At 42.8% G+C, this 18,260-nt stretch overlaps 1 protein-coding gene across 4 annotated transcripts in view; it reads right to left on the reverse strand.

Moving 5' to 3' along the window:
* glipr2 (GLI pathogenesis-related 2) overlaps positions 1 to 18,260 on the reverse strand; it is a 97,160-nt gene that overhangs the window by 56,176 nt on the left and 22,724 nt on the right. For 3 of the 4 annotated variants that reach the window (XM_078226692.1, XM_078226689.1, XM_078226691.1), the window contains exons 2-4: positions 14,841 to 14,900; positions 6,937 to 7,149; positions 1,540 to 1,617 (exon numbers count right to left, since the gene is read on the reverse strand). In XM_078226692.1, coding sequence (XP_078082818.1) covers positions 1,540 to 1,617; positions 6,937 to 7,149; positions 14,841 to 14,853 — 304 coding nt within the window. In that variant the 5' untranslated portion in view covers positions 14,854 to 14,900. Of the gene's footprint in view, positions 1 to 1,539; positions 1,618 to 6,936; positions 7,150 to 14,840; positions 14,901 to 15,514; positions 15,640 to 18,260 lie in introns of all 4 variants that reach the window. The other variant, XM_078226690.1, reaches the window with a different exon arrangement.

The raw sequence follows: 18,260 nt of genomic DNA on the forward strand, positions 1-18,260 counted from the left end.
CATTTTTTTAAAAAGAGCAGGAAAAATCATTCGGCCCTTCAAGCATGCTCTGCCATTGAACATGATCATGGCTGGCCATCTATCTCAACACCCAGCATTCTCCCTAATAGAAAATTAGCTCCTCAGTGTAACTGATCAAAGTCTTCCTATCTTGTCAGTTACAATGAAGAAGCACCTGTACTTTTTCCACCTTCTCTTAACTGGTGTGTTGTGATATAATATGGGACTGGGATAGAGGGTAACTAAGTGCAAAATCTCTCACAATTGGCCATATGATGGTTTTAATTGTCTTCTTGACCAAGCCCAGGCGTTTCCTGACTCCACTCACAACCCATGCTTGACAAAGATGGAAAGAGGCAGGAATGCATCTGGATACTGGTTAAATTGTATTTTTTGTAATTTTCCTGGCTCCTGCTCCACTAAACTGGGAAAATTCTGTTTCCCTCCCATCCCCATCCCTCACAATTATGCTGGTTAGTTAAGATCTCAGTTCAAATGTCCAGTTAGAAACATCACCCAAACACAAAACAATATTAAAATGTTCTTGTGTATTGTACATGAACAGCATAAAGTTTTTCACTTACCAGAGGGCATCATCAGTCAAAACAAAATGAGGAAATCAACAAAGTAATTGGGTAATAAAACTTTTCCCCTTTCCCTCCCCATCTCCATCTCTTCCACTCCCCATGTCCATCCTCATCCCATCCCATTCCCTATCTGTACCTCACCCCATCAACTGCCCATCTCCTCCCTATTCCCCATCCTCTCCCAACCCCATCCCCACCCCCTCTCCTCCCTATCCCTGTCCTTACCCATCCCCTACTTTCCCCGCTCCAACGTCATCCTCTCTCCACTCCATCCCCATGTGATCCCCTCGCAACCCCCTTCCATACCTACATCCCTTTGATCTCCACATCCCTATTATCACTGCACCCCCATCTCACTGTGCTCATTGCTCTATGATTTCCCTGGTTTCTCTACTAGGGGATTTTCATAGTAACTTCATTGCAGTGTTAATGCAAACCTTGTTGTGACACTAATAAATAAACTTAAAAACTTAATGAGGATCCATCCATGGCTGCAGTAATTGGATTACTGTGCCGGGGTGGCACGGTAGCACAGTGGTTTGCGCTGCTGCTTCACAGCTCCAGGGACCTGGGTTCGGTTCCCGGCTTGGGTCACTGTCTGTGTGGAGTTTGCACATTCTCCTCGTGTTTGCGTGGGTTTCCTCCGGGTGCTCCGGTTTCCTCCCACAGTCCAAAGATGTGCGGGTTAGGTTGATTGGCCATACTAAAATTGCCCCTTAGTGTCTTGAGATGCATAGGTTAGAGGGATTAGTGGGTAAATGTGTAGGGATATGGGGGTAGGGCCTGGGTGGGATTGTGGTCGTTGCAGACTCGATGGGCCAAATGGCCTGTTTCTGCACTGTAGGGTTTCTATGATTTCTATGACTAGGATCATCTTTTCAGACTTACTGCTGTTTCTCTCCTCATTAGACCCAGAACCAATTATACATTGGATTATTGAAAATAAAATTACCACAATTCTTCTGAAATCCAGGAGAGGAGAAATTGTAACATTTGATTTCATCGTACCAGGAATCAGCAACTTCCTGCCCTGTGAAAATTGAAATATTGACAGAAACAGAAAGACAATTAGTTTCCTCAAAATATAATTGAAGGGAAAGCCATTAGAAAGCTGGATTGTGTTCTGAGGAGTTCCCCTAAGGTCTAACAACATTATTGGCTTTGCTGCTTTACGGTTCATTTGGAGCTAGTTAACTCGTCATAGAAACATAGAAGATAGGAGCAGGAGGAGGCCATTTGGCCCTTCGAGCCTCCTCCACCATTCATTACGATCATGGCTGATCATCCAACTCAATAGCCTAATCCTGTTTTTTCCCCATAACCTTTGATCCCATTCGCTCCAAGTATAGAAACATAGAATCATGGTGCAGCATCTCTAGGACGGCTGCAACAGAACTTGTCACTTGCCCTTGGCACTCACTCACTCTGTAGAGTGGAGCTTCTGCTAGAAGCCTATCCTAAACATTGACCCCCATTTGGGAAAACGTCAGGGTCAGACATATAATCGGGGTCACATGTTTGGAAGGTGCTGTCAAACGATCCTTAACAAGTTGCTGCGGTGCATTTTGTAGCTGGATGCACACCACTTCACTGTATGCTGATGGTGGAGGGTGTGAATGTTTAAATTGATGGGGTGAGGATGAGGTGCACATCAAGTGGTCTTGAGAAGGTGGTGGTAGGCTGCTTTCTTAAACCGCTGCAGTCCAAGTGGTGTAGGTACACACGCAGTGCTGTTAGGGAGGAAGTTCTAGGATTGTGACCCAGTGACAGGAATACAGTTCTAAATTAGGATAGTGTGTGGCTTGGAAGGAAACTGGCAGGTGATGGTCTTCCTATGAATCTACTGCCATTGTCCTTCTCGGTATTAGATGTCATGGATTTAAAAGGAACTGTTGAAGGATATTTGTGGAGCCTCTTCTCTGGTTAGTTGATTAATTGTCCAGCAACATTCCCAACTAAATGTGCTATGACTGCAAAGCTTTGGTCTGACCTGCTGGTCTGGGATCACCAAGCTCCGTCTATCACGTGCTGCTCCCACTGTTCAGACTGTATGTAACCTTGTGTCATAGTTTCACCAGGTTAACACCTTGTTTTTAGGTATGCTTGCTGCTGCTCCTGACATGCTCTCCTACACTCCTCATTGAACCAGAGTTGATCCTTTGGCTTGATGATAATAGTGGAGAGAGGGAGATGATGGGTCATGAGATTACTGATTGTGGTTGAATACAATTATGCTGCTGCTGATGACCTACATCACCTTATGGATGCCCAGTTTTAAGTTGCTAGATTTGCTCTGAACATTGGAGCAGCATCACACAACTCAATAGGGTGAGGGTGGGGTAATAGTGGTGTGTCTTCAATGTGAATATAAGAATATGAGAATGAGAATAGATTACTGGCTATCATGAATGCAAATGGAAAAATCCTTCATGAAAACATACAAAGAATAAAAGAGTAGTCAAGGGAAGGGTGAAACTGATTAGGGGAAAAAAGGAGTACTCCTTTTGGAGGCGGAGGACCTGGCTGATTTACTAAATGAGTACTTGGAACTTGTCTTTGCCAGAGAGTGTAGCAGTAAAGGAGGAGGCAACAGCAATATTGAGCAGGGTGAAATGGATAATGAGGAGCTACTTCAAAGGTTAACTGTCCTCAATATAGAAAAGTCATATGGTCTGGATGTGATGCCTCCCAAGTTATAGAGGGAAGTAATGATAGGATTTGTGGAAGCTTTGGCCACATTCCCCCAATCCTTAGATATGGGAATGGTGCCAGAAGACTGGAGGATTGCAAATTATACACCCCTCTTTAGAAAATGGGAGGGAAATAACTCCAGCAACTACAGCCTTGTCAGCCTAATACTGGTATCAGAGAACCGTTTAGAGTCAATCAAGTTTTTATCCCAAAAATGGGTGAATTTGAGTTGGGTGGGAAATTAAATGTTTAAATACAAAAATCCCTCCCCCAGCCCACGCACTTGGAATTTTATGCAGGACAGGGAGTGGGCGACATGTCCGCTCCAAGGAGACATATTGGAAAATTAAACACTGCAATGAAACTGCATGCTTCATATTTAACCATTATTTTAAATTCAACTCTGGCTGGTTGAGTTTTCCAGGCCTCGGGAAACCCAACTAAAAAAGGGAGACAAGTGACTTGTGGTGTGTCTCAGGGGTCAGTGCTGAGACCCTTGTTATTTATTATTTATATAAATGATTTGGATGTGAATGTACAAGGCATGGTTAGTAAGTTTGCAGATGAAACTAAATTAGGAGGTATCATTGATAGTGAAGAAGATTGTCAGAAATTACAGGGGGATCTTGATCAGTTCAGGAAGTCGGCCGATGATTGGCAAATGGATTTCCATACAGATAAGTGTGAGGTGTTGCATTTTGAAAAGTCAAACCAGGATAAGACTTATACAGTGAATGGTAGGGCCCTGGGGAGTGTTGAGGAACAGAGGGACCTCGGAGTACAAGTACGTAGTTTGTTGAAAGGTAGACAGGGTGGTGAAGAACACATTTAGCACACTGGCCTTCATCAGCCAGGGCATTGAGTGTAGGAGTTGAGACATTATGTTACAGCTGTATAGGTCATTGGTGAGGCCGCACTTGGAGTATTGTTTACAGTTTTGGTCACCCTGTTGTAGGAAAGACATTGATAAATTGGAAAGAGTGCAAAGAAGATTTACGAGGATGTTGTCAGGACTAGTGGGCCTGAGTTACAGGAGAGGTTGGCCAGGCTAGGACTTTATTCCTTGGAATGTAGGAGAATAACTTATTGAAGTGTATAAAATCATGAGGGGCATAGAAAGGATGAATGCATGTAGTTTTTTTTCCCAGGGAAGGGGAATTGAAAACTAGAGGGCATAGGTTTAAGGTGAGAGGGGAAAGATTTGAAAGGGACCTGAGGGGCAACGTCTTCATGCAGTGGGTGGTGCGTGTATGGAATAAGATGCCAGAGAAAGTGGTTGAGGCAGGTACAATAGCAACATTTAAAGAGCATTTGGATAGGTACATGGATGGGAAAGGATTAGAGGAATATGGGCCAAACACGAGCAATTGGGATGAGCTGGGAGAGAACCATTTGGATCGAGAATCAATCGTGATTAAGGACATAGAACTCATAAAAGGCCCAGTTAAGGTGATTCCTGTTTCTTTCTGAGTTCTTCATTGGTAGGATTGATAACTGAAGTCACTGTGCACAAACTTCTGACTTTATTTAATTTTCCATCAACAGAGACTGATATGATTTTTAAGCAGCATTTTTTGCTGCTTAAAAAATGGCAGCATGAAAGATCATGTGGAAACAATAGCTGAAATTGAAGTCAAACTTGTTCTGTAACTGGGACATATTTCAATATGGAATGGTGAGAATATGGAATGAAAAGAAGGATATTCTGAAAGAATTAAGATGAATAAAATGGGAAGAGGTCTGTGTGGTGCATAAATATGGCTAATAACTTGTTGGGCTGAATGGCATATTTCTGTATTGTACATTCTTTGTAAGGCTGTGTTTAACAGGCAACAGTGATGAGCGATGGAGGATGAATTTTGGGGGAGTGTCCCAACCTTTACTTTGCTTGGCAACCTTAAAGCCTCAAAGTCACCTGTCTGAAACAGGTGTTAGACCCCTTAAATACCACTAATTAGTGGTTTGATGCCTGTTTATGGGCCAAATTTGACATCAGGTGGCAGAAGCCTGTACCACCCATGTTCTGCTCAGTTTTTCTGCATTTACCTCAGCTGCTGAAAAAGATAAACTTAATTATATTTCCTTAGGTTACAGTGGAGTCCAGAACAAGGGCACACAACTTTAAAATTACTCTCTCAGCATTCCTTATTGATCTTCTCCACTTTACTGCTTGCTCTCTGCCAATTTTGGATTGGTGTGTAGCATGAGCCCATTATATCTTTCTAAGAGCAATGATATCTCTCTGAGAGCGGTGATCACAGGGGATAGGTTCAGGGTTGCTGACCAACACCTTCAATGAATTTGACCTGAATATATGGTTAGGAACTGGTCCAATGATTGACCTGAAACAGTGGGTGGGATGTTCTGACCGTGCTCGCCACAAAACTGGAAAATCCCACCCGTGGTCAACAAAATTTCGCATGGTCCACTCTCACCCACTACAATTCCCGTGGCGGGCAGGATGGGAAAACTCCGTCCTTTAACTCTGTTTCATGCACTAAGACACCCAGTTCTCTCTGCAGCTCAGAGCTCTGCGGTCTCTCGCCATTTAGAGAATATGCTTCGCTTTTTCTTCTTCCTACCAAATGGGCAATTTTACATTTTCCCACATTGTACTCCACTGTCTAGATCTTTGCCACTAACTTAACCCATCTATATATTTTTGTATCCTCCTGTTCACAATTTACCTCCCTACCTATTTTTGTGTCATCAGCAAATTTGGCACCCATCCCATCTATCCCTTCCTCCAAGTGATTTATATGAATTATAAACATTTGAGATCCCAGCATGTGGCACACCACTTATTGCATCTTGCCAACCTGAAGAAGACCCATTACCTCAACTCTGTTTCCTGTTAATTAGCCAATCTTCCATCCATGCCAGTCTGTTAACCCCTATACAATAAGCTTTTATTTTCAGCAATAACCTTCGATGTGGTACATTATCAAAAGCCTTATGGAAATCTAAATACAGTACATCCACTGGTTCCCCTTTATCCACAGCATATGTGACTTCCACAAAGAAATCCAATAAGTTGGTTAAACATGATTTTCCTTTCACTAACCATGTTGACACTCCCTGATTATCTTGAACTCATCCAAGTGCTCTGCTTTATCTTCTTTAATAATAGCTTCTAACATTTTCCCTCAGACAGATGTGAAGCTAACTGGCTGGTAGTTTCCCACTTTCTATCTCCCTCCTTTTTTGAAGAATAGAATCATAGCATCTTCTATCTTTCAATCTAATGGGACTTTTTTTCAAATCTAGGGAGTTTTAGAAAGTTAAAACCAATGTATCAACTATCTCACTAGCCACTTCTTTTTAGACAATAAAGTCCATTAGGACCTGGGAACTTGTCAGCCCAAGTTCCAGGACTATTTTATTATGATAGTTCATGAGTCCAATGCCCAATAAAATGCTATGCAAGGAACAAAGAACAAAAAAGGCAAATTGAGTAAATGTCCTGGATTTACTTTCAGGCAGAGAAAAATCAGCAGGAGTTTCAGTTGTTTGAATCAAGGACAGACCAAAGTACATGCTAGCTGTGGAAGGAACAAACTTGATGGGCTGGGGTTATCTTGTGATATCCAAACTCAGTATATACCCGCCGACTGATGTTAATCAGTGTGTCAGTGTTTCAGGCTGTGATGTGACGTACCTGTAACCTGCGGGCTGCCATGGCCTTGCTGACACCAGATATTCTCCCCATACGGTGTGTCACTGTGCTGCAATGTTCTGGAGCTTACTAGATGCTTTGCCCACTTCTCAGCCTTCTCGCTGATTACCGGGTTCAGAGTTAACGGTCCAGCTCCATGCTTTGCCCGATATTCATTCAGAGATTTCAGTAATTGCGTGGCAAAACTTCCAGAACCTTCACCCGAAAGAAAGAGATCTCAGTAAAACTATTGTTAATCAGAACTGGATAGCCTGTCGAGTGAGGGAGCTCATCCTGAGGCAGCACAATATCCCATTCTCTCTCTGGGAGATGTGGGCATGTCTAAGTTCTATCTGTACAATGAAATTCTTTAGCGAAGCTCTGAAATTCCCTCCCTAAACATCTCCACTTTAACTTTCTCTCCTGTTTTCAGATGCTCCATAACACCTAACAAACTTTTGGTCACCTGCCCTAATATCTCCCTGCGCTAATTTTTGTAAAATTTCATTTGATAATGCTCCTGTAAAGTACTTTGGGACATTTTACTACTTTAAAGATGGTATATCAATGCAAGTTATTGTTGCCTCTCACTTTCTCTCAACTTAGCATCACATTTGCCATGTTCAAAGATGTAGAGGTTAGATGGATTGGCCATGCTAAATTGGCCCTTAGTGTCCCAAGATGTGTAGGTTAGGGGGATTAATGGGGTAAATGAATGGAGTTACGGGGATGGGGCAGGTGGTGGTCCTGGATAAGATGCTCTGTCAGAGGGTTGGTGCAGACTCGATGGGCCGAATGGCCTCCTTCTGCACTGTAGGGATTCTATGATTCTGTGCACTACCAGCTTGACAGGATGTGGTATTATTCCCCTGACACATAGCTGTAGAGTAAAACATTAACTTTTATAAACGTAACTGAGCATTTGTGTAAGGACCTATGTCACAATGATGCTGAGAGCTGACTAAGAAGAATTTTAGAGAATAGCCCCAGCTATATCATGACCTTACTTAGTATTTGTAAATAGTTAATATGTAAATAAGTGTGTTTTCAACAAAAGTCCATTTCCCCCAGCCAAGTTCCCTCTAAAGTAAGAAGCTAACGAATCTCAAGATTAGACCATGATAACAGTTGGTCGCAGCTGTGACTATGCCCACAGGGAAACAGTAGAAAATGACGGGAAAACCTGTGATCCCAGCAACAATGCAGCTCAGTGGTTGAAGGACTTTGCGGCCAATCCAGCAAACAGACTGGAAATGACAAAATAATGTGACAATCCAGCAACTAGCAAGATAAGCAGTGTGGGAATAAAAAACCTCAAATCAGGTTGAGAAATAGCTACTACTTTTTCCCTATCAGAATAATTCCAAAATATTAAGGGTGCCAGACTGTCTGATCAATGGCATAATTGACAAAGACATTTTAGAACATAGAACATAGAAAAACTACAGCACAAACAGGCCCTTCGGCCCACAAGTTGTGCCGAACACATCCCTACCTTCTAGACCTACCTATAACCCTCCATCCTATTAAGCTCCATGTACTCATCCAGGAGTCTCTTAAAAGACCCTATTGAGTTCGCCTCCACCACCACTGACGGCAGCCGATTCCACTCGCCCACCACCCTCTGTGTGAAAAACTTACCCCTAACATCTCCCCTGTACCTACCCCCCAGCACCTTAAACCTGTGTCCTCTCGTAGCAGACATTTCCACCCTGGGAAAAAGCCTCTGAGAGTCCACCCGATCTATGCCTCTCAACATCTTATACACCTCTATTAGGTCTCCTCTCATCCTTCGTCTCTCCAAGGAGAAAAGACCGAGCTCCCTCAGCCTATCCTCATAAGGCATGCCACTCAATCCAGGCAACATCCTTGTAAATCTCCTCTGCACCCTTTCAATCTTTTCCACATCCTTCCTATAGTGAGGCGACCAGAACTGAGCACAGTACTCCAAGTGGGGTCTGACGAGGGTCTTATATAGCTATTTTGTCACAATGCTTCAAATCTTGTTAGTAAAGAGAAAATAGATCAAGGCCAGAATCTTATCACTTCACTGCAGTGGAAGTGTGGCGTGAATGGCAGGTAAAATCACACCCCAAGTTAGCACTTTACTATATGCTGTTGGGAGCATAGCAGAAGATGTGCTAGCCAGACAGAGGGTGAACAAAAAGATAGCATCCTATGAGGATGTCATTGGAGCTTTTGACTCATACTTCATTCTTTTAAAAAATATTGTCATTGAGAGGGTGAAATTTCCCAAGAAGCTGTTCAATTTGTGGATTGTAAAACTGAAAGTATAGCAAGACAGCAATCAGAGAAATGTTCTGAAAAGGAGCCAACAGCCATTTTTCAATGTTCCTGCTGTGGCAGGAAGAAGATCCACAGGCTGGAACAATGGCCTGCCTAAATTGTGCAGTGCCATGGCTGTGGCTGTGGCTGGTTAGGTCATTTTAAAATGGCATGCATTCCAATAAGTCTGTGTTTATCAGACAAAAGGAGAAATCTGCTAAAGGAACTCTCATTCAGGAAATTCAAGACTTTGACAACCAGGAAATCATCTTCCGACGAGAAATAAAAGAATGGAAAAAAAAACAGTATTGGCGTGCTGACATTGAAGCAAATGGGCATCTGATCAAATTCAAGCTAGACACAGGAACTGGTGTCTCAGTGTTTTCTGATAGTTTCATGATTGAATAAAGTGACATTACAATTCTATTCAACTCCAAGGACCCACAGAAGGATATTGTAGATCTTCCACTTCTCTTTGGGGAAAGTTGCGCAAGAATGATGGTGACCACCAGCAAGATGATGTTCTATACATTAATTTGCTCTTTATGGAAAGAGTGGAAGAGAATGAAGCCACTGCAGAGGCAGATTATCTGTTGGTGACCTTACTCTTTGATTCCACTGCCAGTGATTGTGAAGTCTTTGTTGTCTCTTTTGAGGAGAATCATTGTTGTGTTGAAGAAGGTAATAAGGAAGTGAATTTATCTGCTTCTTCTACTAGGCCCACTGATGTCAAGCAACAACAATTGCAAGCATCCAGCAAAAACCTATCCAGGGAGAATGAGACGCTTAACTCCAAATTGGATCAAACCAAGAGTGAAAATTTAGAAGTTATTGATCTGTACAAGTGTAGGGTGGAGCCCACACTTGGAGGCATGGAAGAACTCAAACTTTCCTTCAGTGAAGAAGCAATGGTCCAAATTAAAGATCTTCTACAGCTGAAGAGTACCATGGAAAAAGTCGAGCATCAAGTGAAGCTTGAAAATATTAAAATTAAGCACAAGACGGAGAGGTCTATCTATCTAAAGGAAAAAGATGTACGACAGAGCCAGCTATTAGCAGTCACCAAACTGCAGACAGATTTTCACACCCAAAATGGTGCGACCAATGAAAGTGAGTATATTCCAATACAGGAGTGTAAAAATGCTGTACTGCATATGGAAATGGACACAGAATTAGATGAAAGAATTGACTAGAGCCCCAAGAGCTGTATCTGTTTAAGAAGGGCAAAAGAGACAATCTGGGAAATTACAAGCCTGTGAGCCTTACATCAGTGGTGGGGAAGCTATTGGAGAAGATTCTTAGGGACAGGATGTACTCACATCTGGAAGAGAATAGGCTTTTTAGCGATAGGCAGCATGGTTTTGTGAAGGGGAGGTCGTGTCTCACAAACTTGATTGAGTTCTTTGAGGAAGTGACAAGAAAAATTGACCAAGGCAGGGCAGTGGATGTTGTATGCATGAACTTTAGTAAAGACTTTGATAAGGTTCCTCATGGCAGGCTGATACAGAAGATGAAGTCATATGGGATTTGAGGTGAGCTGGTAAGATGGATACAAAACTGGCTTGGGCATAGAAAACAGAGAGTAGCATTGGAAGAGTACTTTTCTAACTGGAGGTCTGTGACAAGCGGTGTTTCACAAAGATCAGTGCTGGGGCCTCTGTTGTTCGTAATATATATATATAAATGATTTGGAGGAAAATGTAGGTGGTCTGATTAATAAATTTGCAGATGATACAAAAATTGATGGAGTAGCGGATAGTGAGGAGGATTGTCAGAGGATACAGCAGGATATAAATCGCTGGAGACCTGGACTGAAAGATGACAGATGGAATTTAACCCGGGCAAATATGAGGTGATGGGATTTGGAAGGTCTACTGCAGAAGGGAAGTATACAGTAAATGGTAGAGGCCTTAGAAATATTAGCATAGAGAGAGATCTAGGTGTGCAGATCCACAGTTCCCTGAAGGTGGCAACTCAGATGAACAAGGTGGTCAAGAAGGCGTAAGGCATGCTGGCTTTCATCGGTCGGGATGTTGAGTAGAGGAATTGGAAAATCATGTTGCAGTTGATAAGACTTTGGTTTGGCCGCATTTGGAGTATTGTGTACAATTCTGGTCGCCACACTAACGGAAGGATGTTGATACATTGGAAAGGGTGCACAAGAGATTTACCAGGATGCTATAGAGTCATAGTGGTTTACAGCATGGAAACAGGCCCTTTGGCCCAACTTGTCCATGCCGCCTTTTTTTTAAAAAACCCCTAAGCTAATCCCAATTGCCCACATTTGGCCCATATCCTCTATACCCATTGTACCCATGTAACTGTCTAAATGCTTTTTAAAAGATAAAATTGTACCCGCCTCTACTACTACCTCTGCAGCTTGTTCCAGATACACCATCCTTTGTGTGAAAAAATTGCCCCTCTGGACACTTTTGTATCTCTCCCCTCTCACCTTAAATCTATGCCCTCTAGTTTTAGACTCCCCTACCTTTGGGAAAAGATATTGACTATCTAGCTGATCTGTGCCCCTCATTATTTTATAGATCATCTATAAGATCTATAAGATCATCCCTCAGCCTCATACGCTCCAGAGAAAAAAGTCCCAGTCTATCCAGCCTCTCCTTATAACTCAATCCTTCAAGTCCCGGTAGCATCCTAGTAAATCTTTTCTGCACTCTTTCTAGTTTACTAATATCCTTTCTATAATAGGGTGATCAGAATTGCACACAGTATTCCAAGTGTGGCCATACCAATGTCTTGTACAACTTCAACAAGACATTCCAACTCCTGTATTCAATGTTCTGACCGATGAAACCAAGCATGCCGAATGCCTTCTTCACCACTCTGTCCACCTGTGACTCCACTTTCAAGGAGCTATGAACATGTACCCCTAGATCTCTTTGTTCTGTAACTCTCCCCAACGTCCTACCATTAACTGAGTAAGTCCTGCCATGGTTCAATCTACCAAAATGCATTATCTCGCATTTGTCTAAATTAAACTCCATCTGCCATTCGTCAGCCCACTGGCCCAATTGATCAAGATCCCGTTGCAATTGGAGATAACTTTCTTCACTGTCCACTATGCCACCATTGTTGGTGTCATCTGCAAACTTACTAACCATACCCCCTATATTCTCATCCAAATCATTAATTAATCATTAATCATTAAATGACAAATAACAGTGGACCCAGCACTGATCCCTGAGGCACACCGCTGGTCACAGGCCTCCAGTTTGAAAAACAACTCTCTACAACCACCCTCTGGCTTCTGTCAAGAAGCCAATTTTGTATCCATTTAGATACCTCATCCTGGATCCCGTGAGATTTAACCTTATGCAACAACCTACCATGCGGTACCTTGTCAAAGGCCTTGTTTGGAGGATATGGCCTATGAAGAATGGTTGAACAAACTTGGGATTGTTTTCATTGGAGATGAAGGGTGGGGTACCTGATAGAGATTTACAAGATTATGACAGGCTCGGATAGAGTGGATAGTCAGAGTCTTTTTCACAGGGTCGAAGGGTCAATTACTCAGAGACATAGGTGGGAGTGAAGGAGTGGGACCTGAGAAGGGTAGAGCCATGACGGGTGACAGACAGGGGTGTGGGGAGCTCTGTAGGGGAGGGAGAGAACTCTGCAGGGTGGGGGTTGATGGATGAGAGCGGTGATCGGGGGGGGGGATATAGGGGAGGTGATATCTGGGGTAGTGATGGGGACGGTGGGTGAAGCTCTGAAGGGCCGGAAATTGCTGGGGGGGGGGGGGGGGGGGGGCAGTGGGATGGGGAGAGATTAGCACAGGGAGTGATCGGCGGTGAACCCTGATGTCCATGAGGGGTGCGGTTGCGGCAGAGATCCCTCAGTACACTGGGAGATCGGGGCGCCTGCGCAATGGCACCCCTAGAGCTCAGCAGTCAGCTTTACCAGATTAAGCTCCACCCCTCCTCTTACTGGCGAGAATTGCATCTGGATTCTTTTTATTATGTGTTGTACGGTTGTGCCTGGAAGATTGGCCAAAAAATTGGCTCAATTTTCTCCTGTTTTTACACTCATTCAGCACTTAGAATTTTTTTCATAAAATTCCGCCCTGAATGTTATGACATATGGGCTTTATTTAAATGCTGTCAGTTCATTTTCCACCTGAAACAGTTGTGAAGGAGCAATGTGGCTGCTAACAGGTGAAAAGGATCACATGGCCCTGGCCACCTGCTATCTTACAAGGGTTTTTGGTTGGGCCTTCGGGAGGCAGAGTCTGGGGAGCAATCCTGCTCCTCCTGGTTTCCTCATGAGAAAGTTTCACACTTACTCAACCTGACCATGCATCTACTAATTGCTGACCTCCTTCTGTCTCATGGAAAAAGGCCCCCCATGGATTCCCCACTCAGACCCTGAATAAACTGTAACAGGTTCTATTGATGTAATAGGACTTGGTTTACAACATTTATAAACCTTCCATCTATTTCTGGTGGTTATCTCATCAGGCAGCAAGTGACTGGATTGCGAGCGAGTTAATAGCTGGCTTGTATTTAATTCAGTAAGAAGTTTAACAACACCAGGTTAAAGTCCAACAGGTTTATTTGGTAGCAAAAGCCACAAGCTTTCGGAGCCTTAAGCTCCTTGTTCAGATGAGTGGTTCTGAACCAACAATCACCTGAAGAAGGAGCAGCGCTCCGAAAGCTTGTGTGGCTTTTGCTACCAAATAAACCTGTTGGACTTTAACCTGGTGTTGTTAAACTTCTTACTGTGTTTACCCCAGTCCAATGCCGGCATCTCCACATCATGTATTTAATTGCCAACGCCCAGTTTCTGATGGGTGGGGAACAGTTAAACTCTAATGCATTGCTCTCATTCCTCTTTCAGAAAGCAAAATTTAGACAATGAGACCCAGATTGTTTCTGGTATATCCGGTATCTTAACACTCTGCCATTCACTATCACTCTCCTTCATCACACTACAGGAAGCATATGTTGTCAGAGGGAATGCAGCTCAGATTTACCAGAATGAAATGGGGCTGAAGTGTTGTACTATGAGGACAGGGTGCAGACTGTTTTGTCTTGTACTTAAGGTCCAGATGGGATTTCTTTAAGCTACCATAAACTGTTATTCATAAAAACCGTTCTTGTATATTTACAGATCAGTGTACAACTCTACACAATGTTGTACTTCTGTTTTCCATCAGATCTCAGTTACTAAATCATATCCCTCTATGGGAATAGAGGGATACAAACGGATGGTCTAGTTAGGAACACATGATCGGTGCAGGCTTGGAGGGCCGAAGGGCCTGTTCCTGTGCTGTATTGTTCTTTATTCTTTTGTATCACGCACATTGCATCATCAGCACACAGATTGGTCTTATGTTCCCTTGACTTCGGAAGATTAAGGGCTGGTCTAATCTGTGGCTTAGGAATGATTGACTGAGTTGATGGGGTAGAAGGAGAGAAATGATTTCCTGTGGTGTGAGAGAGCAGCATAAGTGGATATAACCTTAAGATAGAGCTGGGCCATTCAATGGTGATGCTATTTCTTCACACAGTGGATAGTGGAAATGCAGTAAAGAATTCAGGCAGGATAGTTTAGAGTAAAATAGTCCAGATTGGCAATGTTACCAGCTGGAAATACTTTACCATAAGATGCCATGCTGACCCCGATCTCCCTGAAGCTCCTTCAACTGGTTGTGAAATAACCTGCAGGGCATTAACAGTAGGATTTACAAAGGGCACAGTACGTAGGTGATGATGACACTCCCCATACCACCATGTTGTCAGTTTTGTGAGCCAACCAATTTCATATTTGTTGCAAAATATTTTCACCAGTTCCTCCTCTCTTTACTTTCAGTGCCACCCTTTCTGAGTAATTGTATCAACGGCTACATTAAATTCCTAGCATGCAACACTAAATCAGGGGTGGTGGGAGGGTGGTTAATACTGTTCTTTAAGTTCTGCAAGTTCTGCAAACAATCCAAACTTTCTGAATGGGTGTGTAATTGGCAAATGAATTTCAATGGAGGCAAATTGTGCATTTTGGTAGGTAGAATAAGCAGGCCACATATTCCTAGAGAAACAGATGGATCTAGGTTTTCAGATATACCAATCACTAAAAGTAGCAACACAGGTTAATAAGGCTATAAAAAGCAAACAAAGCACCACAGTTCATTTACAGAGGAATAGAATTGAATGGTAAAGAGATTATACAAAACTTGAATAAAACCATTGTTATTACACTTGGAATACTGTGCATCATATTACAAAAATAATATAGAGGCAACTGAAAAATGGAAAAAATTTTACATAAACGATACCAGAAATTAGATGATGAGCGGGACTCTCCAATCTCATCTGTGCCCACTCTGTTGCAAGTGAGAATTTGGTGTTCCAGCTCAAACTGCATTCACTTTCAGGAGCACTGGAGAACAGCAGCTGCAAGCTAGAAAATTTGAGTCTGAGCAGTGAACTAATATCGATCTTTAAAATTATGGACAGGTTTGAGAAGGTCGAAGTAGAAAACATGTTTCCATTAGTGGGGGAGACCAGAACTAGAGTAGATAAGTATAACAGTGACAAATAAATCCTATAAAGTTCAGGAGAGACTTATTTTTTCAAAGAATGGTTAGAAGACTAAGGAAATTTAGCATGTCAGCTATGACTCTTGCCAATTTTTACAGGTGCACCATAGAAAGAGCATTCTTTCTGGTTGTATCACAGCTTGGTATGGCTCCTGCTCTGTCCAAGACCGCAAGGAGCTACAAAAGGTCATGAATGCAGCCCAATCCATCACGCAAACCAGCCTCCCATCCATTGACTCTGTCTACACTTCCCGCTGTCTCGGTAAAGCAGCCAGCATAATTAAGGACCCCACGCACCCCGGACATTCTTTCCTCCACCTTCTTCCTTCGGGAAAAAGATACAAAAGTCTGAGGTCACGTACCAACCGACTCAAGAACAGCTGCTGTCAGACTTTTGAATGGACTTACCTTGCATTAAGTTGATCTTTCTCTACACCTTAGCTACATTCTGCACTCTCTCGTTTCCTTCTCTACGAATGGTATGTTTTGTCTGTATAGCGCGCAAGGAACAATACTTTTCACTGTATGTTAATACGTGATAATAATAAATCAAATCAAAATCAAATCAAAGAACATAAGAACATAAGTAAAAGGAATATACAACAAAGCCCATCGAACTTGTTCCACCATTTAATACGATTATGACTGATCTTTTCTTAGAATTTGTAACTTGACACCACAAGGTATAGTTGAAGCTAAATAGCATTGAAGCTTTTAAATGGAAGCTAGATAAGCATATAAGGGAGAAAGGAAAAGCAGGATATTACTCATATTGTAAGATGATGTATAAAAGCAGGTGCAACCAGAAAGGCCAGGTTCTATGCTACAAATTCTAGATTACTCCATGTAATTAAATCTACTGCCTCACACATATCAAACTTGTTTGTGCCTTTAAAGAAAAGCAGGAAGTTAAAATGACAGGACCTTCCCTTCATTAACCCATATTGGCTATCATTTCTATCCAGATACCCCAGGATTTTATCTTTAACAATTGTTGTATGTTGGATAAAAATTGCAATGATAAACTTATTCAGTACTTGAGTAATTTGTATAGGAAAAGTTGTCCTGTCTTCACCTAATCCCACTTTCAGTGGACTTACTCCATCTTTCATAGAAGAAACATAGAAAAACTAAAGCACAAAACAGGCCCTTCGGCCCCACAAGTTGTGCCAAACATATCCCTACCTTTTAGGCCTACCTATAACCCTCCATCCTATTAAGTCCTATGTACTCATCCAGGAGTCTCCTAAAAGACCCTATTGAGTTTGCCTCCACCACCACTGACGGCAGCCGATTCCACTCGCCCACGACCCTGTGTGTGAAAAACTTCCCCCTAACATTTCCCCTGTACCTACCCCCCCCAGCACCTTAAACCTGTGTCCTCTCGTAGCAGCCATTTCCACCCTGGGAAAAAGCCTCTGAAAGTCCACCCGATCTATGCCTCTCAACATCTTATATACCTCTATTAGGTCTCCTCTCATCCTACATCTCTCCAAGGAGAAAAGACCGAGCTCCCTCAGCCTATCATCATGAGGCATGCCACTCAATCCAGGCAACATCACTTTTCCCTTTTGTCTTAATATGACTAGAATTTTCATTTTTTCTCTTCTCTTGCCAATTTTCTATATACTCTTGGCATTCCTTTGGTGTTGAATCTGTCTTATTTCTGTACCATTATCCTTCATGGCTTAAATGCCTCTTTTTCATTCTTTATGAGTCCTCCCAGCAGCAACCACAGTCTCAGCAATGGAGTTGCTGAGCAAAAGAACTGCCAGCCTCTGATTCTGTAACTCCCACGACTTGCCTGGGCTTGCAAAATCTCACTAACTGTCCCTAACTGTCCTGTCTGGAGACAATACACATACATTTAACCTGTGCTTAACCCTCTCTCCACTCACATTGTCTGTACCTTTAAGACTTGATTACTTGATTGAAACAGGCACGGTAGCACAGTGGTTAGCACTGCTGCTTCACAGCAAGAAGTTTAACAACACCAGGTTAAAGTCCAACAGGTTTATTTGGTAGCAAAAGCCACACAAGCTTTCGAGGCTCTGAGCCCCTTCTTCAGGTGAGTGGGAATTCTGTTCACAAACAGAACTTATAAGACACAGACTCAATTTACATGAATAATGGTTGGAATGCGAATACTTACAACTAATCCAGTCTTTAAGAAACAAAACAATGGGAGTGGAGAGAGCATCAAGACAGGCTAAAAAGATGTGTATTGTCTCCACAGCTTCACAGCTCCAGGGACCTGGGTTCGATTCCCGGCTTGGGTCACTGTCTGTGTGGAGTTTGCACATTCTCCTCGTGTCTGCGTGGGTTTCCTCCGGGTGCTCCGGTTTCCTCCCATAGTCCAAAGATGTGCGGGTTAGGTTGATTGGCCATGCTAAAATTGTCCTTAGTGTCCTGAGATGCGTGGATTAGTGGGTAAATATGTAGGGATATGGGGGTAGGGCCTGGGTGGGATTGTGGTCGGTGC

Source organism: Mustelus asterias, chromosome 13 (genome assembly GCF_964213995.1).
Source record: "Mustelus asterias chromosome 13, sMusAst1.hap1.1, whole genome shotgun sequence".
In the NCBI taxonomy this organism is placed as follows: domain Eukaryota; kingdom Metazoa; phylum Chordata; class Chondrichthyes; order Carcharhiniformes; family Triakidae; genus Mustelus; species Mustelus asterias.